General features: G+C 55.3%; 2 protein-coding genes across 2 annotated transcripts in view; both read right to left on the bottom strand.

Annotated features, from left to right (window-relative positions):
• Window positions 1-8067: 8067 nt before the first annotated feature.
• On the bottom strand, window positions 8068-11834 carry SLC27A3 (solute carrier family 27 member 3). The gene is made up of 10 exons (XM_049782277.1): window positions 11252-11834; window positions 10738-10944; window positions 10349-10507; window positions 10053-10177; window positions 9655-9849; window positions 9468-9558; window positions 9185-9383; window positions 8963-9060; window positions 8742-8872; window positions 8068-8352 (listed from the first exon to the last, which is right to left on the bottom strand). Exons 1-10 carry the CDS (start codon window positions 11829-11831, stop codon window positions 8176-8178), a joined length of 1962 nt encoding a protein of 653 aa, XP_049638234.1. The 5' UTR covers window positions 11832-11834; the 3' UTR covers window positions 8068-8175.
• A 1510-nt stretch (window positions 11835-13344) lies between these two features.
• INTS3 (integrator complex subunit 3) overlaps window positions 13345-24962 on the bottom strand; it is a 40592-nt gene continuing 28974 nt past the window's right edge. Inside the window, exons 10-30 of the mRNA XM_049782206.1 lie at window positions 23405-23596; window positions 22624-22711; window positions 22326-22405; window positions 21938-22029; window positions 21411-21517; window positions 20406-20525; window positions 19986-20115; window positions 19587-19641; window positions 19342-19445; window positions 18783-18827; window positions 18488-18607; window positions 16954-17107; window positions 16273-16341; window positions 15481-15556; window positions 15246-15359; window positions 14992-15040; window positions 14271-14438; window positions 14073-14173; window positions 13890-13962; window positions 13635-13791; window positions 13345-13559 (exon numbers count right to left, since the gene is read on the bottom strand). Coding sequence (XP_049638163.1) covers window positions 13482-13559; window positions 13635-13791; window positions 13890-13962; window positions 14073-14173; window positions 14271-14438; window positions 14992-15040; window positions 15246-15359; window positions 15481-15556; window positions 16273-16341; window positions 16954-17107; window positions 18488-18607; window positions 18783-18827; window positions 19342-19445; window positions 19587-19641; window positions 19986-20115; window positions 20406-20525; window positions 21411-21517; window positions 21938-22029; window positions 22326-22405; window positions 22624-22711; window positions 23405-23596 — 2172 coding nt within the window. The 3' untranslated portion in view covers window positions 13345-13481. The remainder of the gene's footprint in view (window positions 13560-13634; window positions 13792-13889; window positions 13963-14072; window positions 14174-14270; window positions 14439-14991; window positions 15041-15245; window positions 15360-15480; window positions 15557-16272; window positions 16342-16953; window positions 17108-18487; window positions 18608-18782; window positions 18828-19341; window positions 19446-19586; window positions 19642-19985; window positions 20116-20405; window positions 20526-21410; window positions 21518-21937; window positions 22030-22325; window positions 22406-22623; window positions 22712-23404; window positions 23597-24962) is intronic.

Below are 24962 nucleotides of genomic sequence, written 5' to 3'. Positions count from 1 at the left end.
CCCCCATGCTGTCTCTCTGGCCCCATTCTTGTTTTTTTGTTTGTTTTGGTTTTTAGGTCACACCCAGCAGTGCTCAGGGGTTACTCCTGGCTCTGCATTCAGAAATCGCTCCTGGCAGGCTTGGGGGACCATATGGGATGCCGGGATTCGAACCACCATCCTTCTGCATGCAAGGTGAATGCCTTACCTCCATGCTATCTCTCCAGCCCCGTTTTGATCTTTGTAACTTTTTTGACTTATTTTTTATTTTGCTTTGTTTGTTTTTGGTTTCTGGGGCCATACCCAGCGGCACTCAAAGGTTACTCCTGGCTCTGCACTCAGGAATTGCTCCTGGCAGGCATGGGGGACCATATGGGATGCTAGAAATCAAACCTGATTCATCCCGGGTTGGCCACAGGCAAGACAAATGCCCTACCACTGTGCTATCCCTCTGGCCTCTTATTCTTTATTTGGAGATCACAGTCAGCATTATCAGAGGTTACTCTTGGCTCTGTACTCAGGAATCAATTCTGGCGCTGTTCAAGAGATCATATGGGGGGCCGGGCGGTGGCGTTAGAGGTAAGGTGTCTGCCTTGCCTGCGCTAGCCTAGGACGGACCTCGGTTCGATCCCCCGGCATCCCATATGGTCCCCCAAGCCAGGAGCAACTTCTGAGCGCATAGCCAGGAATAACTCCTGAGCATCACCGGGTGTGGCCCAAAAAAAAAAAAAGAGATCATATGGGATTGAACCCAGGGATTGTGCCAGGCAAGTGCCTTACCCTCTGTATTATCACTCTGAATTCAATTATGTTTTTGTTTGTTTAATACTGTGACCACACTCAGGATGGAAGGTGTCACTCCTGGAGATGTTTGTTCCCTGCAGTGAGGAACCTGAGCCTGGGTCTCATATCTGCAAGGCCTGTTCTGTCCTTTGAACTTTCTTTCAGCCTCTAGGAATCAACTCTTTGGGGACGGGGGTGTCTCCCAAGCTGCACTGGAAGCCAGGGACACTCCTGTTGACATTCAGCCAGCTATGTGGCCAGCTGGGTCAGTGATGGACCTGACCATGCAAATGCTATGGTGTTAGGGGTCACCAGGGCCACACCCCACATTGCTCTAGAGCCATGTATTGCTGGGGTTGACACTGGGCCTCCCCATGCCAGGCACATGCTAGAACTTCTGCTCTAGAGATTGGTCCCAAGTACAGGGTGACAATTGGGGTGACAGCTAATCCCTGAGCTTAGGGTATCGATCAATGGTACTGAGTTGAAGGCCTGGTCCCCTAGAAAGGAACAGGAAGGGGCCAGCAGGAGCTGGTCTTCCTCCTCACAGGAAGAAGCCTGCAGGTTCTCTGTGCCCACCATGGCCTACTGTGGTGCAGGGACACTTAGCCCTTCCCTTCTCTCCTACCCCTCACTGGTGGTCTCTGCCTGACTGTTCTCTGAACTGTGGTCTAGCTGTTGCCTCCCCTGGGCTCACCAGGCCAGGACTGAGTGTGGGGGAGATGAAGAGTTGTCCCCCTGCCTGACACAGTCATTCTGGGGCTACATTTTCTTTTCCAGGGACTTACAGGAGATCAGGCTTCCTCCAGGCTGAATAATGCCATTCTTCCTTTTCTTTTCTTTTCTTTTCTTTTTTTTTTTTTTTTTTTGGCCACACCTGGCAGTGCTCAAAAGTTACTCTTGGCTCTGCACTCAAAATTTATTTCTAGGGGCCGGAGAGACAACACAGAGGTAGGGCATTTGCCTTGCATGCAGCCAAACAGGATGGACCGTGGTTCGAATCCTGGCATCCCATATAGTCCCCCAAGCCTGCCAGGAGCAATTTCTGAGCGCAGAGCCAGGAAGAACCCCTGAGAAGGAACCACTGGGTGTGACCCAAAAACAAAAAAACAAAACAACAAAACAAAACAAAAAAAACATTTATTGAATGTTACTCCTGGCTATCTACTCAGAAATCGCCCCTGGCAGGCACAGGGGACCACTTGGGACGCCAGGATTCGAACCAACCACCTTAGGTCCTGGATTGGCTGCTTGCTAGGCAAACAGCGCTGTGCTATCTCTCCGGCCCCTTATTGAATGTTTATTCCCTGCACTGCGTGTGATTCTCCAAAGCCCAGTCAGGAGTGATCCCTGAGCCCAGAGCTAGGAGTAAGTTCTGAGCACTAATGGGCGTGGCAGAGAGAGAGAGAGAGAGAGAGAGACAGAGACAGAGACAGACAGAGACAGAGAGACACAGAGAGAGAGACAGAGAGACAGACAGAAAGAGAGAGATCAAGAAAGTGAAAATTTGGGCCCGGAAAGATAGCACAGCGGCCTTGCAAGCAGCCGATCCAGGACCAAAGGTGGTTGGTTCGAATCCCGGTGTCCCATATGGTCCCCCGTGCCTGCCAGGAGCTATTTCTGAGCAGACAGCCAGGAGTAAGCCCTGAGCACCGCCGGGTGTGGCCCAAAAACCAAAAAAGAAAAAAAAAAGTGAAAATTTAACCCACAGAATTACGAATTACGAAGGGGGGGTGTCAGAATGATAGCCTAGTGGTAGGGTGTTTGCCTTGCAGGTGGTCAACCAAGTTGAATTCCCAGCATCCCCTATGGTCCCCCAAGCCTGCCAGGAGCAATTTCTGAGCACAGAGCCAGGAGTAACCCCTGAGCACCTTTGGGTGTGACCCCAAAACAATACAAAACAGAGCAAAAAAAAAAAAAAAAAGAATTATGGAAGGGTTAGGGATGATGACATAGTGAGACCTTAAGTGCCTGAAGCCTTGGGCTTGATTTCTGGTTCCAACAATAATAATACCACCACTGGGTGTGACTCCTTGAGCAAAAAGAAAAAAGAAAACAGGAGAGAAAATACAAACATAATGCATGTCTCTGAGTGGTATTTGAACTCAGAATATATGTATATATGCACATATGTATGTATATTTATACTGTTTTGTGATTTTTGGTTTTATTTTTCCATTTGGGCCAGACCCCAATAGAAAATAGTATCACTCCTGGTGGAGCTCAAATCCCAATCAGCCACGCGCAAGGTAAGTGCATTAACCCTTGTTCTGTGTCACCAGCCTCCACTCATGTTTTTGCTGTTGCAGCTTTGAGAACACGGCAACCAAGCATGCCATCTCCCGTGGTTGCAAAAGCGATGGTGATAACAAAAAAGAGAAGGGTGTGCTTCAATCCCTAACACTACACCAGCCCCCCAACACTACTGAGAGTTGCAAATAAATAAATAAAGTAAAAAAGTAAAATAATAACAAGGGAAGAATTTAAATAACCTCCTTACACTTTAAAAGGGTGATATGGAAAAAAAAAAAAGGGTGATATGGGGGCTGGAGTGACAATGTAACAGGTAAGGTCTTTGCTCTTAAATAAAGGATGACTTCTCTGATATATTAATTTATATCTCAATGGAAATATTTTTCTCCCCAATTTTGCTGTCCGCAGGTCAGCTGCATGGATCCGGAGCAGTAGTGGGACTCCATGCAGTTTGAGTACAGCGGTTGGTTGCCTGGCATGCGGCATGCGGCTGCGTTTCCATCCTTGGCATCCTGAACACCAAGTACTGCCAGGAGTAATTCCTGAGTGAAGAATCAAGTAATCTCTGAACATCGTGTTGTTTTTTGGGGTGTGGCCCCAAATCAAAAACAAGACAAAGATCCTAGAGGCCCAAACTGCAGACCTGCATCTGGGCCTGCTGCCCACCCCCATCTTGCAGGAAAGTGGAGGAGAGTGAGGCCCTGCGGGAGCCAAGTGTGCAGGCTACAACCTGGGTCAGTGGGGGGCAGTTTGCAGATGGTCTCCACCCAGTGAAGGCAGAGGTGTTCTGCCCAGTACAGGAAGTTTGCTCCATGTTCAGGGCTCCCATCACTCTTGGCCTTCCCAACTTCCTCCCTGTAGAGAGAAAGAACCATGCCTCTTTAGGGAGCAGGAAGGCAGCTTCCTTTTTTGGGAGGGGGGGGGTGTTTAGCTCATACCTGGCGGCACTCAGGAGTTACTCCTGGCTCTGTGCTCAGAAATCGCTCCTGGCAGGCTCAGGGGAACCATATGGGATGCCAGGGATCGAACCTGGGTTGGTCTTGGGTTGGCCATGTGCAAGGCAAATTCCCTACCACTGTTCTATCGCTCCTGCCTAAGGAAGGCAGTTTCTGCTTTTGCACTGTCACAGAGTCCAGGCTTGGCAGGATCTGTCATTTCTCGGTTCTGCTTTGGTGGAGTACCAGACAATATTCCTAGCAAACTAAAACACTGAAACAGGGCCTGTATAATTTTCACAAGTCATGAAGCATTCTTTGTTGTGTGTGTGTGTGTGTGTGTGTGTGTGTGTGTGGTGTGTTTTGTTTGGGGGCCAAACCCAACCATGCTTAGGGCTTACTCCTGGCTCTACACTCAGGAATCATGAAGCATTCTTTGGTGTGTGTGTGTGTGTGTGTGTGTCTGTGTGTGTGTGTGTGTCTGTGTGTGTGGTGTGTTTTGTTTGGGGGCCAAACCCAACCATGCTTAGGGCTTACTCCTGGTGTGTGTGTGTGTGTGTCTGTGTCTGTGTGTGTCTGTGTGTGTGTGGTGTGTTTTGTTTGGGGGCCAAACCCAACCATGCTTAGGGCTTACTCCTGGCTCTACACTCAGGAATCACTTCCATCTGGGCTAGAGGTGTCTATAGAGGATGCTAGAGATTAAACTCCTGTCAGCCTTGTGCAAGACAAATACACTCAGTAATGACTTCTAGTGGTACTTAGGGGTGTCGAGGATCAACCCAAGTTGGCCAAGTGCAAGGCAAGTGCCCTACCCTCTGTACTATCACTCCAGCCCTTTATTATTTTTGAAATCTTGTGTATTATGGCCTAACTTCTTTCTAGTTTTTTATTTTTTGGGAGGGGCACACCTGGTGACACTCACACTCCTGGCTACACGCTCAGAAATCGTTCCTGCCTTGGGGGACCATATGGGATGCCAGGAATTGAACCGAGGTCCATCCTGGATCAGCCACCTGCAAGGCAAACGCATTACTGCTGTGCTATTGTTCAGCCCCATTATGGCCAAACTCAACACCTCATGGAAGCAGCCCAGCAAGGCTCTGCTATATTAAACAGCCTAGATTCAAGAAGCATTAAAGGGACTTGAAGACAAGAACTAAGACAAGGGCCGGAAAGATAACACAAGTAGGGTGTTTGCCTTGCACACAGCCCAACCAGGATGGACAGTGGTTCAAATCCCGGTATCCCATATCATATCCCAGGAGCAATTTCTGAGCAGAGAGCCAGGTAGTAGCCCCTGAGCACTACTGGGTATGACCCAAAAATGAACAAACAAACAAACAAACAAAAACTAAGACAAGATTGTGGCATGAGGGCCCGGAGAGACAGCACAGCGGTGTTTGCCTTGCAAGCAGCCGATCCAGGACCAAAGGTGGTTGGTTCGAATCTCGGTGTCCCATATGGTCCCCCGTGCCTGCCAGGAGCTATTTCTGAGCAGACAGCCAGGAGTTACCCCTGAGCATCGCTGGGTGTGGCCCAAAAACCAAAAAAAAAAAAAAAAAAAAAAAAAAGATTGTGGCATGAGTTTTGGTGGGAAACCAGCCCTGTGCCAGAAGGCAGTAAAGGAAATGCCGTCTCCCCCAGGCAGATCCTAACCATGGTCTCTTCCAGGATTGAGCAACAGGGGAATAACAGGAGCATACCTGGTTGCCAGGGGTGGGGCCGACTTTAAGAAAGGAGGATTTGATGGAGGGGCCCACGTCAGTGGTAGGGTTGTTGTTGGGTATGGGAAGGGCTCACAGCTCAAAAAGGACAGATGAGCCAGAGAGATAGTACCAGTCAGTGCATGCAAGGTAAGCAAGCTCCTTCCCCATCGTCCTATCTCTCTGGCTCCTGGAGTCTCCTTATTTCAAGCCTTTTTTTTTTTTTTTGGGGGGGGGGTTGGCACTCAGGGGTTACTCTTGGCTCTTCATTCAGAAATCGCTCCTGGCAGGCACAGGGGACCATATGGGATGGGATGCCGGGATTCGAACCACTGTCCATCCTGGATCAGCTACTTGCAAGGCAAACGCCCTACTGCTGTGCTATCTCTCAGACCCTCAAGCTTTATTTTTATTTTTTTGGTTTGGGGTCCCAATCTAGCTGTGCTCAGGGATCACTTCTGGAAGATTCAGGGGACAAGTCAGTAGTGTGAAAGGCAAGTCCTTTGCCATTGCTCTGACCCTCAAGTTTTATGTGGTGGTGGTGGTGGGGGGAGCACCTACATCTGATGGTGCTAATGGGCTACTCCTGGCTCTTGGGCATGGCTGCCAGCAGTGCTGGTGGGGGAGAGACCATGTGGTGTTGGGGATAGAACCCAGGGGGTTCCTACATGCAGTCTGTGCTCAACCCATTGAGCCCTCTCTTCAGTCCCCACTTTCAGCTTTTGTTTTGTTTCGTTTTTTGCTGGCACTCAGGGGTTACTCCTGGCTATTCAGAAATCGCTCCTGGCAGACTCTGGGGACCATATGGGATATGCTGGGAATCGACTTGGCTACATTCCAGATTGGCTGCAGGCAAACACCCTACCACTCTGCTATCTCTCTGGTCCCATCTCTCTCTCTCTCTCTCACTTGAGGGTCAGGAGAGTCTTCCTCTTGGTTCCTCCAGATGTCCTGTCACCTTGGACTCTGTCACTCTCCCCAGAACCTTAGGAGTCCTAGTCTGCCTGCTGCTTCTGGAAAGATCTTTACTTTTAGATTTGGGGGGGGGGGGTTGAGACACACCCAGCTGTGCTCAGAGCTTACTCCTGGCTCTGTACTCAGAGATCACTCCTGCAGGGCTCAGGGGACCAGATGGAGTGCTGGGAATCAAACCCAGATCAGCTACATGCAAACCGAGTGCTTTACCTGCTGTACTATCTCTCTGGCTCACCAGGAAGATCTGTTGAAAGTTAGAATGATCTTCTGTGTGTTTCTGGAGCTACAACAAAGGATATGATTTTTGGTACATCACATGTACCATGTGATCCACAAAACAAAACAAAACAAAACAAAAAACACAGAGGGAGAAGGGGAAATGCAGTGAAAGCTATTCTGAAAAACAAATAGGCAGGGCACTTGCCTGACATGTAGCTGACTCAAATCAGCTGAGTTCAAGTTTTGTTTCGTTTTGTTTTGTTTTTTGGTCACACCTGGCAGTGCTCAGGGGTTGGTTACTCCTGGCTCTATGCTCAGAAATTGCTCCTGGCAGGCTCAGGGGACCATATGGGATGATGGGATTCGAACCACCGACCTTCTGCATGAAAGGCAAACACCTTACCTCCATGCTATCTCTCTGGCCCATGTTTTTGTTTTTTTTTTGTGTCACACCTGGCAGTGCTCAGGGGTTGCTCCTGGCTCTCTGCTCAGAAATCACTCCGAGCAGGCGCGGGGGACCATATGGGATGCTGGAATTCGAACCACTGTCCTTCTGCATGCAAGGCAAATGCCTTACCTCCATACTATCTCTCCAGCCCCCTGAGTTCAGGTTTTGCATATGGGATAAAGCTCCCTGGAGGGACCATAGGATTCCCATGCCCCACCATGGCTGGGAAGCACTTTCTTCCATACCAGGTGTGGTCCCAGCTAAGATTAGGACCATCTGAGTTGAGGGGCCCAGTCCCCAATGACAGCTAATCAGACAGTTGAGGAAGAACGGAAGCTAGAAACATGTTTTCCCCAGACACAACTTCCTTACCTCCATGCTATCTCCCCTTTTTTCTTTTGGTTTTTGGGTCACACCGGTGACCCTCATGGGTTACTCCTAGCTATGCACTCAGAAATCGCTCCTGGCTTGGGGGACCAGATGGGACGCTGGGGGATCGAACCGCAGTCCATCCTAGGTCTGTGTGTACAAGGCAAATGCCCTACCGCTATGCCACCGTTCCAGCTCAATGGAGATATTCCTCTTGACCTAACTTCACCCACATCTGCGGAGACAGGTGCACCCCAGCTCCTGGACCGTTCTCAGTGGGTCCCTGGAGTGAGGAGGGCACAAGGATCATTCAGAGGCTCAGTTGGGAGGTGTCCATGGTTCAAGGCCCCACAGACGAGCTGATGGTTCCAAGTGTGGGTCAGAGAGCTGAGCTGATCCCCCCATTTTATTAGAAAAAAATAATGACAAAGGCAGTGTAGGAAAGGCCGCTCCCTGCGGCCCACGCTCCCCTCGGCCCACGCTCCCCAACACCCCAATGGGCCTGTGGTGATTAGATGCGCAGGTGCCCGGCCAGGAGGTCTCGGTGCCGGGCAGCTGTGAGTGGCAGGTAGGCAGCTTCGGCCATGTCTAGCACGTACAGGGGCTCCGACAGGGTGCTCGGGTCAAAGCCCTCCTCTGCCAGCCGCACCTTCTGCTGCTTGAAGGTCTCTGTTGTGGCCAGAGACTCCTGAGGACAGGAGAGGAGCCTCTGAGCAGTGGCCTACCCCATGCCCCATCACCCCTGAATTCTTTTTTTGGTTTTTGGGCCACACCTGGTGACGCTCAGTGTTATACTCCTTGCTATGTGCTTAGAAATCGCTCCTGGCTTAGGGGACCATATGGGATGCCAGGGCATCAAACCGTGGTCCATCTTACATTAGCGCATTCAAGGCAAATGCCCTACTGCTTGTGCCACTGCTCTGGCCCCTCACCCCTCAATTCCAAGGGCAGGCCTGGGGTTTCTGTTCAGGAGAAGAATACAGGGAAGAGAAGGAGCCAGGCCCAGGAAAGGGGTGCAGGGGATAAGGATGGGGCCCCATGGTGTACACACCTGAGGACTGGGGAGTGGCTGCTTACCTGAAGCCTCAAGAACCTGGGTCGGGCGTACGGTGGCAAATTCTCAGACACGTGGCTGAAGAGCCTGGCAAGGTCCAGGCCAAGTGGAGGGCGCAGCACCAGGGCTGCCATCCCGGCCCGGCCTTCATGCCCTGGGAGATGGGATGCATGTCAGTAAGCAGCTGTGAAGCCGCCTTCACCTGAGGATGCCAGCCCTGCCTGCCCCAGCCCTGCCCAGGCACCTGGCACGCGGACACCGTAGACATTCACCTCCTGTAGAAAGTCCAGGGCCTCCAGGACCCCTGCCACCTCGGTGGTGGCCACATTTTCCCCCTTCCACCTGCGGCGAGCAAGGTGGGCTTTTAGGATGGAGGAGAGCAAGTGAGGTGGGGCAGCGAAGCATGTTGTGGGGGCTGGAGACAGAAGGGGCTGGAGAGGCTGGGATGGGCCAGGGGTTGGGGTACCTGAAAGTGTCTCCAGTGCGGTCATGGAAGCTCAGGAAACCGTATTTGTCACAGACCAGCAGGTCCCCGGTGTTGAAGAACTTGTCCCCAGGCCGGAAGACGTTCTGCAGCACCTTGTCCTGGGTCAGTTGGGGGCCTCCAGCGTAGCCCAGGAATGGCGATTGCTGGTTCACAGGGGCCACCAACAGCCCGGGCTCCCCTGGTAGAGTCAGGGTAAAGTGAGGCTGCCCCAGACCCCCACATCCATGCATGCTCAGTACCCCACCTCACACTTAACACCCACCTGCACGGGTGGCCATACAGTGACCCTGGGCATTCCGGACTGGCTGCCCTGTGGCGCTGTCATAGCGGATCAAAGCGAAGGGGAAGACAAGCTGTGGTGGGAAACCCGGGGAGGGTCACTGCAACTGCAGGGGTCCCCCATCCTGCCAGGGGCCCCCCATCCTGCCAGGGGCTCCGCCACTTCCCACCTTGTAAATCCAAGAGGCCCGGCCCACGGCGCCACATTGCCCCGTGTAGTTGAAGGTGGCCACATTGCCCTCGGTGAGGCCATAGGTCTCGAACACCTGCAGAGGCCCAAAGCGCCGCACGAAGCGCTCCCAGGTGTCTGGCCGCAGCCCGCTGCCCACTGCCAGCCGGACCTGGTGTCCACGCTCAGCCGGGCTCTGCAGGGGACAGACAGGGCTTCAGGGGAGCTTTGCCCCGACTCCCTTCTGCTGCCTACTCCTTGGGGTCTACCCGATCCCTGACACCCGCCTGTTTCTTGGTTCCCATTCACCATCCACCCATGGGTGCATGAGGGGCTGCCTGTCTCTGCATTGGGCCCCCCCACCAGGCCCTGCTCTGGCACCAGCATCTCCCCACATACCGGTGGCTGGTTGACAAGGTAGCGGCACAGCTCCCCGATGTACTGGAGCACCGTGACCCCGTGTTGCTGGCAGTCCTCCCAGAACTGGCCCGCTGAGAACTTGGTTTTGAGCACTACCGTGGCACCTTTAGTAGTGGGGTGGGAAGGGGGTTAAGGTGATTGGGGAACTCTCCCCAAACTCCAGCCCTCAGAAGGGCACCTGGAGGGACCCTGGTGCTCTCCCACCACCCTGACAGGCGCCCCCACCCCCCTCAGCAATGCTGCAGGTCCGAGGGGAGGGGGTGTGAAACACTGACCAATGCCCAGGCAGCCCACGATGCCCAGCAGCGAGCCAGACATGTGGTAGAGCGGCAGGGCCAGGTAGATGATGTCCTCCTGGCTGGCACCACAGAGCTGGTAGAAAGCCTGGCACTGCAGCACCTTCAGGTGACTGATGCGGGCAGCCTTGGGGAGGCCTTGGGGGGCAGGGGTGAGAGGGGAGAGAGTGGTTGGGGAATCCCCATACACCGCTCCCCACATTCCAGAAAGGCAGAGAAAGGGGTTGAGATGATGAACCCCATTCTCCCCTGCCCGCCCTCCCTTCCTCCCTCCCAGAAAGGCAGACAGAGGGGCTGCTGGGCTCAGTTCCCCGGGAGGTAGGGGTGGCTGTCCCTGCCACTGTCGGGGGACCCAAGGCCCTCCACACCTGTGGTGCCCGAGGTGAAGATGTACAGGCACGTGTCCATCATGTTCCGTGGGGCTGACAGGTATCCGGGCACAGGCTTGTCCTCTTCCCTCTCGGCCTCGGCCAGCAGGTCGGAGAAGCCAGCGGGAGTTGGGGGCCCTGCCACCCACAGGTGGAGCCCCAGAGCTCTCAGGGCTGGCAGGTCAGGCTCTAGGGACTCCAAGAACTCTGGGGGACAGGGGAAAGCCCCATCAAGGCTAGTCCTCACCCAGCTCCAGTCCACTCCCACCACACTGTCCAATGCACAGCTCTCTGGGTGGTGGTGGTGGTGGTGGTGGTCAGAGGCCCGCCCGGCCACGCCCACCCAGATAACCCGCCCCGGACCACGCCCACTCAGATGGCCCCGCCCCAGGACCCCGCCCGTCTAGGTGACGCCGCCCCAGACAGTACCACTTAGATGGCCCCGCCCACCCAGACAGCCCCGCCCCTCAGCACGGCCCCACCGGTGGCCTCCGCCCGCGGGCGCCGCTCTCACCTGGCGCCAGCACCAGCGCGCGCGCGCCGCAGCTCCGCAGACAGTGCAGCAGGGGGGCGCGGCGCAGAGCGCTGGGCACAAAGGCGGCGCGCAGCCCGGCCTTCGCCAGCCCGAACCAGAGCCACAGGAACTCGGGGCTGGAGGGCAGCAGCAGGGCCACCGTGGCCCCCGGGGTCAGCGGGGCGGCGCCGGCCCCCTCGGCCCCGTCCCGCGCCGCGTCGCCCCCGGGCCCCGCGTGCCAGCCTCGCGCGCGCAGGAAGGCTCGCGCCGCCCGGTTGCTCCGGCGCTCGGCCTCGGCGTAGCTGAAGCGCCGCGCGCCGTGGCGAAGGAAGGTGTGCGCGGGCCGCCGGCGCGCCAGCTCCTCCAGGCGCCAGGCCAGGCTGCAGCCCCCCTGGGGGCTCCGGGGGTCGGCCTTGGCCGCCGCCAGCACCCGCGCGCGCAGGGCCCTCTTGCAGCGCAGGGCGCGCACGGCGAAGGCCAGGTCGGCCGCCAGCCAGCGAAGCCGCGGCCACACGGGCGGCCTCCGGAGCAGCAGCAGCAGCGGCAGCAGCAGCAGCGGCAGCAGCAGGAGGGCGGCCATGGAGCCCGCGTTGCCCGCCCGCCCGGGGACTCTGGGGCGTCGGTGAGGGCTCAGCCTCGCCTGCCCGGGAGCGCGCTCGCTGGCACACGCCCCTCCCCAGCCTGCTCCCCACGCCCCGGCCCCGCCCTGGCCTCCCGCCCACCTCCCCCGGCCCGGGGGCTCGCCCCGCTGGGCTTGGCTTGGCTTTCGGGGCTTTCTTTGCAAGCGCGGGAGCAGTGCCCGCGGGGCTGCACGGAGTCTCAGCCGGCCAGAGGGCCGCTCGCTCGCTCGCCACCCCCCAAGTGCCACTGCGCTCCCCTGTCCACAGGCAGGCCCGAGTGAGTCGCTGGGTGTTCCTTGCAAGTCCCAGCAGGAGCACCCTAGGAAGACGCCCGCCCTCGCTCTCTCCCACGCCGGCTGGCTGCTCCCGCAGCAGCATCCGCAGCCCGGGAGAAGTAGAGGAAAGGTGACTGACTGCCGGGCTGCCAGGCCAGATGCCCGGAGGGGGAAGAGCACCACATGGCAGCCCCTGGCGTCGTGCTTTAGTCGGAGAGGGCAAGCGGTGGAGGCACTGGGAGAGGCAGGGAGACATTGGTAGGCCGCTGCTCCTCTCCCAAGCGCCCCCCAACCTCCCTTCTCTAGGGGAACAGTAGTGCTAAACCTTTTCCCCACTGGCTGACAGACACATGGCCTGGATGGGGGCCAGCAGGGTGTGAGGCACCTCCCAGCCCAGGCAGAAACCGTCCTCGGGCACATCTGGCCAGCTTTGCCTTGAAAGACTGGTGCGGCGCTGGGCAAAGGCCCCTGGCAAGACGCGATGAGACAGTCCTGGTCAGGGGAGCCAGCAAGCAAAAAGAAGGGTGCCTGCCAGAGACGATCTCTGCTCCAGGGTCACCAGGATGAGCAGGAGGGGGCACTGGGGAGGAGGCAGGCACGCAAGGCATGCGAGTGCGGTCCTAAGGAAGGGTGCTGAGTAAATTGACTTTTGACCTTCCTCACACAGGATAAGGGGCCAGTGACTCCAACACCAGAGTTTCTGGCGGTTTTATTATCATTTAGAAACAACTTTTAAAACGCGATTATCTCTGCAAAAAAAAATTCAAATCACACACTCCCCCCAAAAAAAACACCCCAAAACTGAACCAAATGGGGCCATCTGACAGTTCTGTGGCACGTGTGTGTTCCCCCAGGGCTTGGCCTCAGCCTAAGCAACACAAGTTCCAACGGACCACGGCCCCCTGTCGGTGCAGGACACTGTACCACAGTGCTCTGGGGCCAGGGCCAAGTCCCTGCCGCTGTCCCGTGTGGGAGTGAAGGCCGTGTGGAGGAGTAAGGGGCGCACACTGCGAGTCCTTGGCACAGCCTCGGGCCAGCTGCCCTGCAACTCTTGTGGAAAGCGTCCCAGTGCTGGAGGATGCAGAGAGGTGTCTCTTCCCAGGACCATAGCGCCTGCGGGGCAGCTCCTGGGAGGCTGGGTGGAGAGGGGCAGGTCCTCCGGGTGCGCAGAGTGGGGGCACGCGAGCAGGAGGCTCCTTTTCCCTCCTGTGGGCCAGGCAACAGCCAGGCGAGCGAGCCATTTCCAAGACCTCCACCTGGTACCCACCCACCTCGGACTCCACAGGCTCCTGTGGAGGGAGGCAGTGCTGGGAGTGACACCAAGCCCTGGGCGTCTCAGTCACTGTCAGAGCCCACAGCTGAGGAGCCCTTCCGTTTCCGCTTGGTGGGCTTTGGCTTCGTGTCCTCCTCCTCCTGGAAGAGATGGGGGCAAGGGGGTTGGGGGCTGGCAGCAGAGGTGGTGCCGCCCACATGGGGCCGGGGGCTCACCGAGGCGCTGCTGGAGCCCGACTCTTCCTCTGCGTTGGGGGGCTGTGCTGCGTTTTTACGGCTCCGAGGGCTGGAGAGCGCCGCTTTCCGGCGGCTTTTGGGAGGTTTGCTGGAGGAGTCCTCGTATTCCTCAGCCAGGGAGAAGAGGTCGCTAAACCTGGGCGACAAACAGGGCCAGGCTCAGCTCCCACCAGGCAGGTCTCAACAGCTAGTTCGCTGCAGGCCCTGCCCGGGCACACCTCGTGCCTCACTCACTTCATCTTGTGGGCTTCGTCACAGCTTGCCTGGACATGCTGCAAGGCCTGAAGAATCGGAGTTTGGCTGAAAACTAGAGGGGCAGAGGGGAGCCAGGTTGGGAGGCCAGAGAAATGGTGGGGCAGGGGCCAGGGCCTCCCCACACCCCACAGCTGGGAAGCACCCAGGGTGGCGGACGCATACAGTTCTGCTTGGTGTTGGTCAGGTTGAGTCGCAGGTTGTCCAAATGCTCGAGGATCTGTTCCAGGGTGAGCTGGGCCAGCTTGCTGCTGGAGCTCCGCAGGCTGCGGGGAATGAGGCAGCGTGAGCCCAAAGCCCACTCTGTGGTGTCTCCCTGAGCATCCCCGCCCCCTGGTCCAGCTCGGTGGGGCCCAGGCCCACCTCTGTCTCTTGCGAGGGAGGCTGTTATTCTTGATGAGCAGCGACTTGATGTGCTCGGCCAGCAGCTCGTCGTGCTTCATGCACCAGTGGCGCAGGATGCTGGTGGTGAACTGGTCGTCGGGGTGGCAGGCCCGGCTCAGGACCATCTTCACCATCTCCTCACTGGGCCTGGGAGGGAGAAGGCACGGGGCAGCTCTCACACTTGTGCACCTGAAGACGCAGGTCCCCTCTCCCCAGATATTCGCTGGCTCTACACCCACACCTCCCCTCCTCTGTCCAGTTCCACACTCAGAAGGAGGGAGCTCTCTGTGTGGTGTAGGTGAGAGTCCACCCAGCCACCCCTCTGGTGGTCAAAAAATGGGGCAGGAAGGCATAGGCGGAGCAGAAGCCGCCCTGCCCTGTCCTCCTCACTTAGCCATCTGACTTGGCCACACCGAACTACCAGGCAAGAGGAAGTAAAGGAGGGAAGTGGGAGAAGGGCTGGCTTCGCATTGTGCATGTATGGCCCCTTCCTCAATGCTTGCGACATGCATGGTCAGCCTGGGGGCTCTGAGAGGACACAGACACTGGGGTCTGAGGCAGTGATGTCTGGTCCGGGCTGCAGAGAAAGTAGGGCCCAGGGGTGTATCTGCGTCTTTCTGGGGGCTGGGTTGGGGCAGCACATTGTAGACTCCAATCCTGGGGACAGCCAGTCACAGGCATGGAAAAGAATGGGACTCACTTCTCTCTCCGCAGCTGCAGCAGCAGGCAGGACAGTGCCTCCGGGTGCTCTGGAGGAAGAATAGAGGTCACTCAAGGTAACAGCTAGTCCATAGGTGCTTCCAGTGAGAAACTAGGTGTTTCCCTGGCCCCCAACCAGAGCTACCAGAACAGGGGTCAGGTTGGAGAACAGGCCCTATTCCACTGCCCCCAGAGGGGCAGAGCCCTTAGGCCTGGTTTGTCTCAGTGGTTTCTCACCACCCACAACCCTCTCACCCTTGTATTTGAGATGCTGTAGGATGGGGATGATGGTCTCCAGGGGGATGTTGTGGGCCAGGAAGAGCTGCCAGGCACAGTATTGCTCAAATGTCTCCCAGTCCAGGCTCTGGACTGCAAGAGAAGAAACAGTCCTTTTGCTTTCTCCTAATTATACTCAGCTCTGAGCATGTGGGGTGGGGGGGAAGGGCATCACACCCCATTGTCAGCCCCTGATCCAGCTCTGCTCACTCACTGAGGATGTTGAGGACCGAGTCTTTCCGGAACATGACCAGGTTGCCCATCATCACATGGCAGACGAGTTCCTGGAGCTGAGGAGGAGGGAGAGAACCATCAGCACTGACAAAGGTCACAAAGGTCAGAGGCCAGATGGCATGGAGACAGGCTAGAAAGGGAGAATCAGAGAAGTGAAAGCTCTATTCAAAGGGAAGGGGACAAGCACTTGGGTGTGGCCCTGCTGGCCCCACAACAGGAGGAGCGGTGACTGAAGGAAGAGAAGAAGAAATGGCTCATCTAAGCACTGGGGTTTCAGGAGGGCAAGGGCAGTGAGAGACGAGTAAGCACAGGTCAGCCTGGCTCATGCCTGGGCTCACAGTTGTTCTGTACAGCAACCCTCAGGCTCTGTCAGAGTAAGGCTGGGAGTATAAAGGTGGGCCAGAGTCCCTGGGGGCACTAAGAAAGGAGGCCCAGCTTACACAGAAGTCCTTGGGAGCAGGAGACTAGGGACTAAAGAGGCCCAAGGAGGGGGTCGGAGAGATAGCATGGAGGTAGTGCGTTTGCCTTGCATGCAGAAGGTCGGTGGTTCAAATCCCGGCATCCCATATGGTCCCCCAAGCCTGCCAGGAGTGATTTCTGAGAATAGAGCCGGGAGGAACCTCTGAGCGCTGCCGGGTGTGACCCAAAAACCAAAAAAATAAAAATAAATAAAGAGGCCCAAGGAAGCACACTGGTGCCTGCAGATGGGTCAGTGAGCAGGCAACACATGGAGTCCTCTCTGACCACACAGGCACAGCCCAGCTCTGCTCACCTGCGCAGAGTCAATGACGGCCACGATCATGTTCAGCAGCTCCCCGCTCCGCAAGGTCTCATCTGGGAACTGGAGAGGAGAGAAACGCACACAGGAGATGATACAACGGGGAGCAGAGAGGGCCTGGGTGAGTCAGACACAGGGTCCTGCCACACCCTCAAAGAGCAAGCAGATGAAGAAGGTGGGACTGCCGGAGAGGAACCTGAATCCCTCAGCCTCAGGCCCTTGGTCCTTCCCTGTGACACCACCTTACTGGCAGGATCCCCACTTTTCACCCAGGGCCATAGGGAGCCCAGTGGTCTGCTCTGTGGGAGACCATGGAAGCCACACAGGGTATGCATTAGTGTGCAGGGGTGCAAGGGTATATGCAGGACCCATCCTCTGGACTCTGCCATACCCCCTTCCTCCTCTTCGCACAGTTAGCCTTCCCGACTCTGGCTAAGGGGCACTCAGAAGTCCCAATTCCCAAGAACTTTACCCAGAGATGAAATGCTGGGACAGCACTGCATCCAGGGGTCTGAAGTTGGGATAAAGGATAAAGGCCCAGCTCCCACCACAGACCAGCACAGGGTCAGGCCTTGACAGTGGTCCCTACACTCGGTGAAGAGGGTGCAAGGAGGGGACATCCATTTGGATGGTGAGCCAGAAAGTAGAAAGAAGGGTCAGGGTGGAATGCCCCACCTCAGTGTAGATGGAGGGCGTGAGGTGGCACAGCAGGCGCACGTCATCCTCCTGACAGGCCTTCATGTCCATCATGAGGCAGGTGTGCAGGTCACCCAGCTGTGTGGCCTGAGCGAAGGACTCATACAGGTTCATCTTCCCAGCAGCGGCTTTGCTGCAGAAGCAGTTGGACCGAGTCAGCGGCCAGTCTCAGGGGCCCGCAGCCCCTCGGATGCCTGGGTCTGTGGTGTCCCAACCCCACTTCCACTTCTCCCAGTGTTCATCAAGAACCCAACACCTTGTGAGTGTCAGGAGACCTTCCCACATCCTAGAACTACAGAGGGAGGGTGGCCGCCCCAGGTACACCCTCAGCACCGAGAGTTCCATGGGGGTATGGCCTCACTGTCAGAACTGAAACCCAAAGACTGAGAACAAAGCACCAGGACACAGTAGCAAGGTGACGAACGGGATGAAAATGGAAGTCAGACTTCACCAAAACTGAACTTTTGTAGGCAGGAGAGACAGGATGAGGGAAAAGGCGCTTGCCTTATTATACATGGCCAATCTGAATTCCACTCCTGGCACCATAAGGTCCCCTGAGCCCTGGCAAGAATGATCCCTGAGCTCAGACCCAGAAGTAAGCCACAAGTACCACCAGGTATGACCCAAAAACCGAAGCCCAAACAAAACAAAAACCCAAATAATTTGTACATAAGAGGTCTGCCTGGATTCAGTTCCCGGCACTACCTGGTCCCCTGAGCACTTCCAGGAATGATCCTTGAGTGCAGAGCCAGGTTTGGCCAAAAGAAAAAAAAAATGGGTGGGGTGGGGAAAAATGGGTGAAGAAACAGAGGCTGTGGTGCCCCCACAGGGAGGTGTCACTGTATGACATTAAGAAAAGTGGCACTGGGGCCTGGAGAAATAGCACAGCGGTGCTTGCCTTGCAAGCAGCTGATCTAGAACCTAAGGTGGTTGGTTCGAATCCAGGTGTCCCATATGGTCCCCCATGCCTGCCAGGAGCTATTTCTGAGCAGACAGCCAGGAGTAACCCCTTAAAAAAAAGAAAAGAAAAAAGAAAAGTGGCACTGACAGCCCACATGGGCATAGTCAGAAACATGTGCATTGCTGAATTGCTTACTGTCAGGTCGTGGCTGACAGGTGACAGGGTTGCTTTCTGGGGGGATGCAGGGCTCTAATCGAGTGCAGCTATCTTTGAGTAGATGAGGATCATACCCTTGGACAGGGGAGATTTTTAGAAATACACAGTGCCTTGGGCCCAGAGAGATAGCACAGCGGCGATTGCCTTGCAAGCACCCGATCCAGGACCAAAGGTGGTTGGTTCGAACCCCAGTGTCCCATATGGTCCCCTGTGCCTGCCAGGAGCTATTTCTGAGCAGACAGCCAGGAGTAACCCCTGAGCATCGCCGGGTGTGACCCAAAAACCAAAAAAAAAAAAAAAAAGAAAAGAAAAAAAAAAAAAAGAAATACACAGTGCCTAGAGGCCCAAATTGGCACCCAGTGGGGGCAGGGGGTGAGGGCATGCGTGCAGACTCACCTGGCCCTCAGGTAATAGAGCAGGTGATAGCCGATCTTGGGCTGCTTCTGATAGAGCTCGGAGAGGAGGTCCAGAAGCAAGGAGAAGCTGCTATTGTCCTCCTGCATCTGGCACAGGTTTCTGGGGTTGGGGAGTACAGGCCATTGAGCTGGCTGGCAATGCCCCCTGCGGACATCCTCCACCTGATCAGTTAGCCCCCAGACCTCCAATCCCAACCAGAGAGCCCCAGATCGCCAGGCAGAAGTGTGTGTGTGTGAATGCAATGGGCGGTAGGTGAACTGAGATTCCAGCTTACCTGAATATCAAGTAGAGAGGCTTCCCCACAGACTCTTCCAGTGACCTACAAGAAGGATAAATTTAAAAAAAAGAAAAAAAAGTAGGGCAACGTGAGAGTCCATGTAAGGGTCAGGCCCTTTCTGATCCCAAGGGAAATGTTCTGCTGTCCCAGAGGGTCAGCCACAGAGAAATCAGGCTCCCGGCCATGGCTACACCATCTCCTGTTACGAATGAAGGCTGCTGGGCCACAGAGATGGTTCGACAGCTGAGCACAGGCCTTGGATGCAGGCCTGAGAGCCCCCCAAAAAGCCAGAAGTTGGCCCTGACCACTGCCAGGTGTTGCCCCAACAACTCCCACCCCTTCAAATAAAAATTTTGTTCCAGGGGAGTCCCAGCAGGGCTACCCCCCTCCCCCAACTACCTGCCAGAGCTGAGGGCACTGAGGGACAGGCAGAAGGGAGGGCCTGGCCCCACTCAGTCTGGAGTAGGCAGGCCGTAAGCACTTGACACATAGACATAAGGAAACAGTCCACTTCCCAGCATGGCTCCCTGTGGTGGAGGCAAAAGGGGAGCCTTACTCCTCTGTGACCTCCTCAGGCAGCACCTCCCCCCGGAAATGGGCCTTGAAGAGCTCCTGGAGGCAAGAGGCGAGGACGGACAGCTGCTCCGAGTCAAAGTCTTCCTGGTAATAGACAACAGGGATCATAGTCGGTGGCGTGGTCCCTTGAGACAGGTGTTTGGAAAGTCCTGCCTTATGGGAACCAGCAGAGGGGAGGTGGGAAATGAGGGGGCTCTGACTGTGTAGGCCAAGCTACCTCCTCACCTCCAGTACTTGGTCCACGATTTCCTGCATGACCTCACACTGGGCCTCGGTATCGCTGTAGATTAGGAAGGAGAGAGACACTAAGGGACACACACCAGTGACAGCTCAGGACAGTGGCCTCGACTTTCCCATGAACATGAACAAAGGTTCCCTGGATTGTGTGTGGCTGTTCCCCCATGTGGCTTGGGAGCAGGAAGTGGTACTCTGGGATGAGACCCAAAGATCACAGAAGATCCCAATTATGGGGGCTTTACTTAGAACCTTAGGACAGAAACTAGGATACAGTGCTGCAGACCCCCATAAGCAGCTCCCCTGCCCTCCCTATGCCTGGGCCCAGACAAGCCCCCCACGGAGTGACGGTGAGGTGGAAAGTGGTGCAGTACCTTGAGCTGCACCCACCTGCCCTTCTGCAGCTGTAGCACTTTGTCCCTGAGGGACTCATCCAGCTGGTCTAGGTATGGGGTAATGTCCACAGGCTCTTCCACCACAGTCTCCTTAATTGGGTGGAAGCGAAACTCACGCTTCTTTCCTAAGGGTAAGGAGATGAATCGGGCACTGGCCACCCAACCGTGTGCCTGCATCCCCATGTGCTCCATGCTTGCCACTCTGGGTAGCTGAGTGGCTCAGGCTGTACCCTCAGAGGAGAGCCAGGCAGCTTCCCTCCTCAGCCCGACTCCCTGGACCACAACATCACACACAGGCCACACCAGAGTCTGTTCCAGAAACTAAGGACAGGGGCAATGTGTGGAGAGGGAGTGAAGCCACTGAGACTCTGCTCCTATCCCTCACCCTCCTAGGAGTGACACAACCCAGAGCTACCTTTGCTGTTGAGATCTTCCTCATCATCGCTGAAGGCAGCCTCTGCGTTGTCATAGCAATTCTCATCCTTGTCCGACATATGGTTGTCCATTTCCATAGATACTGGCTCTTCAATTTTGACTGGGGAAGAAGACAGAGAAGGTATATGAGCCCTCATGTCTCCACTGCACCCCCTGCTTCTGAGAAGAGGTGACTGGAAAGCAAGTACAAGAATGATCTCCTGCCTGAGACCAGCTCCTGAAACCTTACTGCACCTGTGACCGCTTCTGCCTGCGAATGGCCTGTGAGTCGGCAGTGACAGTGACTACCCGGGGCACCGCTGGCTTCCAATATTCCCACTGGGAAGTACTGACCATCACTGAGGGATAGAGTGCAGCTCTACAGGGGAGACGCTGGAACATGAAGTACAGGAAAAACAAATTCTCTACACTCAGGTAAGGATCGATGAGCACTGGGGACAGGGGTCTAAGGTCCTCAAGGCGCTTTAATTCAAACCAGGTGGAAAAGTGCCTTATCTGCAGGTTTTTTGTTTTTTTTTTTTTTGGTTTTTGGGCCACACCCATTTGACGCTCAGGGGTTACTCCTGGCTACGAGCTCAGAAATCACCCCTGGCTTGGGGAAACCATATGGGACGCTGGGGGATCAAACTGCGATCCGTCCTACGCTAGCGCTTGCAAGGCAGACATCTTACCTCTAGCGCCACCTTCCCGGCCCCCTTATCTGCAATTTTTGCCCCTCAAGGAGACAGTGACATCAAAAGACAGAGACAGTGTCATGTAGGTCAAGAAGAGGGAGCAAAATGTGAGAGGCAACATGACCCCGACCCTTCGTGGAGGCCACAGCTATCATCACTACAAGAGATGGACAAAGTCCAAGCTGGATTAGCCGCCCATGAGAATTCGGACACTCAGGGAGCAGGAAACCAAGGACAGCCAGGGAGATCGAATGTGGGGGAGACCAGGAGACAAAACCAGGTGGAGCAAGGGACGTGTCAAGGGTTCATACCTTCCACAGGTGGGGACGGCGAACTGCAGAATTCAGGAAACTTCTCCCTCAGCATTGCCCGAAGCTCCTTATCCAGTTTAGGGTTATCAAATAGGGGAGCCAAATGTCTAACAGGGAACACGAGAGGAGGTTCATGTCACTGCTCCTCATCTTTTTTCTATTTTAATTTCTTTTGTCTTTTGGGTCATATACCCTGGCTCTGTACTCAGGAGTTACTTCTAGGAACCACATAGGAATTGAACCCTGGTCAGCCATGGGCAAGGTAAATGCCCCACCCACTGGACTAATGCTTTGGCCCTCTGGTCCTCACTTCTAACTGAAAACACAGGCCATGTGCCCCACCAGACCCTGGGTGGCCCTGGAAGTGCTGCAATACAGCCAGAGGAAATTCTGCTGCTCTTTAGGAGGACTTAGGCCAGCAGTGGGAGGGGAGCAATTCTGGACAGGCTTTGTGCCGAGGGCTCCCTGGATCCACCCACCCCGGACAAGGGGAGAGCAGAGCCCACCCTGGCCTAGGATGTTCTTACGCCAAGACCCGCTTCTCCACAATGTGGTTGAGCGAAGAGAAGACGCCCTGCCGCACATGGCTCTCCAGTGGGGGGTAGAAGTTGGGGATGATCTGGAAAGGAGACCATGAGGGGTTGAGCATAGGCCCTCCTCCTGCCCCTCTCCTGCTGTGCCCAGCTCCACACTAGGGAACCTGGTAGCAGGCAGAGCACGGAAGAGCTGTGCTCAGGGGAAAGGCTCACTGGAGCTAGCTGCTCCCTGGGAAAGATGTGCATCCCTAGGCTGAGAGGCTGTGGAAGAGAGTAGTCTTCATGGACCTGGGGACAAGGGCTGCCTCCACTTATGGAGCCACACCCAAAGGACTCTGGGAGAAGGCAGGGCTAGGAAAGGTGTGGATGTGGCACAGACCCGGCACATGAAGTCCAGCAGGGTGGCGGTGATGGCCGGGTGTGGCTTCATGGAGTGATGCATGACCAGGATAGCCGGCTCTGGGGAGGAAGAGGAAAGACCCTGTCAGAATCTCATGGAACTGACCACCAGCTCTCTGTGTCCCTGGATTCAGTTCAGGGGAGAGAGGCAGGTCAGAGAAAACAAGAGGAGGGACCATGTTTGCTCTACCAGAATCAAGAAGGCTCTGGGGCACAGAGGGTAAGAGTGAGTCCTAGTGTGGGGAGAAGATGACAAAACCACCTGATGGATCACACACCTATGTTCATGATGCTGTCCTTGTCAGGGCTGAAGAAGAGCCAGTCATAGAACAGAGCCAGCTTGGCGTTGGATGCAGCGACATTAGACTGCAAAGAGAGGCGATGACAGGGCTGGTGCCAGGGGCCAGCAGAGTGCATGGCTGTACCCTCGGGTCCCCCAGAGATAAGTGCAACACAGGGCAAAGGACCCTAAATCTATGTTGATGTTGGTATGAGGGCCTAGGGGAGTCCACATGGATTTCAAAATCTCAGAGGTTGCATGTGCCCCTGCTCCCTGCTAGAGGACAGCTGGGGCTGAACACCTCTGACCCCTATGCTGGGCGACAGGCTCAAGTCTGAGGGAGAGGCCCTAGTTACAGCCAAATCAGCACATTCCGAGGCTCTGTCCACTGGGGAGGGACTCAGTAAGAAGTCAGAGGGCAGTTGGATGCCGGAGCACAATTTCCCAGCAGGCAAACCAGGGAAAACATGAGTAAGGAAGGAAACTGCTCCACAGTAGACTCGTGGCTCTTGGAGAAAGGAAGTTCCCAAAGCCAATGCCAAAGGCTGAGCCATTAGGAGTCCAGGGAACACCCCTTCCAAATCTCGGAAGGGAACAATGCAGGGACTAGCATAGGAACACATAGGGAGCACATGGAAAACAGGGAAGTCTTGGAGGTGTATGTTTGGAACTGGCAGCAGAACGGCACAGCACTGCAAACCTGGCCCAGCCCAACCCGGATGACAACTACAAGAGTCAGTGACACTAGGGACATGTCCACCAGTTGGTTAGCTGCTCACCGTGCACGTGGTCAGGAGCCAGCCGATAATGGCCCACCGGGGCAAGATGTCAGAACTCAGCACTTCATTGGAAGGGTGTACCACCCCACAGATATAGCGGATGAGGTCACAGCGCAGAGACTGACTGTCTGGGGTTGACAGGTACTGGCGCTGAAACCAGTCCTGGTATCGCTTCTGCTGACCGAAGCGTACCTGATGAAGGATGAATTAGAAAGAGAAAATTGGAGGGTTTCAGTCATATCCCAAGAGGCAGCATTTACTTTCCCTCCTCGGGAAGACTTCCTGAATCAAACATTAGACCTTTGGGCCAGAGTCAGTTCAATGTACTAAGCATAATATTCATGTGCTAAATAATAATTTATTATAGATTCCATCTCTGACACCAGAGGGTCTCTAGGTACCAGCAGGAGAGAAACCAAAGCACCAAAGCACAGGGTCAGCCCCTAAACACCTTTGGCCATGACAACACCCCTACCCCTAAGAAAACAAAAAAAACAAATCTAACTTTTCTGAGTTAAAAGCAAACAAAACATGGGGCCAGAGAGATAGCATGGAGGTAAGGCGTTTGCCTTTCGTGCAGAAGGACGGTGGTTCAAATCCGGCCATCCCATATGGCTCCCCAAGCCTGCCAGGGGCAATTTCTGAGCCTGGAGCCAGGAGTGGCCCCTGAGTGCTGCCGAGCGTGACCCAAAAAAACCAAAAAAAAAAAAAAAAAAAAAGCAAACAAAACAAAACACAAAACTTGGGCCAGAGAGAAAGAGAGAGAGAATAAAAGCTAAGGCATTTGCCTAGCATAAAACTTTGGCCATGTCCCTGACTCAAATCTAGCACAAATTGTCCCCACCAGGAGTATTCTCTAAGCGCTGCCAGGTATGGCCCAAACATAAACCAAAAAATGCTCTAGAGCCCAGAGAGTGAACACAGGGGTTAAGACACCAGCCTTGGGGCCAGCAAAGTGGCGCTAGAGGTAAGGTGTCTGCCTTGTAAGCGCTAGCCAAGGAAGGACCACGGTTCGATCCCCCAGCGGTTCGATCCCCCAGCGTCCCATATGGTCCTCCCAAGCCAGGGGCAATTCCTGAGCGCTTAGCCAGGAGTAACCCCTGAGCATCAAACGGGTGTGGCCCAAAAAAACAAAAACAAAAAAACAAAACAAAAAAAAAGACACCAGCCTTGCAAGTGCTAACCAGTTAGAATCCCGTTCAATTTCCTAAGCACCACCAGGGGTCACTCCTGAGCAAAGAGCCTGGAATAGTTCTTGAGAACTGTTGGGTGTGGTCCAACCATCCCCTCCAAAAAACAACAAAAAAACCCAGCATCACATCTCCATCCAGCTAATGTGGGTGAGCCACACACAGAAAAGAGCTAATGTCTAGCTCCTCACTCCTGGACTGTTCCTGACTCTCTAGTCAGGAGTTTATTCTTGGGACTGGAATGATAGTACAGCCTTAGGACACTTGCCTTGCACATAGCCAATGTGGGTTTGATCCCAGGCATTCCATATGGTCCCCTGAACCAGCCAGGAGTACATGACAGACCTGAACTCCAATATAACATAGGG

Source organism: Suncus etruscus, chromosome 10, assembly GCF_024139225.1.
Source record: "Suncus etruscus isolate mSunEtr1 chromosome 10, mSunEtr1.pri.cur, whole genome shotgun sequence".
NCBI classification, from domain to species: Eukaryota; Metazoa; Chordata; class Mammalia; order Eulipotyphla; family Soricidae; genus Suncus; species Suncus etruscus.
This window is presented reverse-complemented; position numbering and strand designations above follow the sequence as displayed.

Bases quoted from the DNA above. Each gene is read 5' to 3' on its own strand.
- SLC27A3 (XM_049782277.1), bottom strand. From the start codon at position 11,831: ATGGCCGCCCTCCTGCTGCTGCCGCTGCTGCTGCTGCCGCTGCTGCTG. The intron at 10,945-11,251 runs GTGAGAGCGGCG...CCTGTCCCCCAG, and splicing joins CGCGCTGGTGCTGGCGCCAG to AGTTCTTGGAGTCCCTAGAG. The intron at 9,061-9,184 runs GTACCCCAACCC...TGCTCGCCGCAG, and splicing joins CGCACTGGAGACACTTTCAG to GTGGAAGGGGGAAAATGTGG.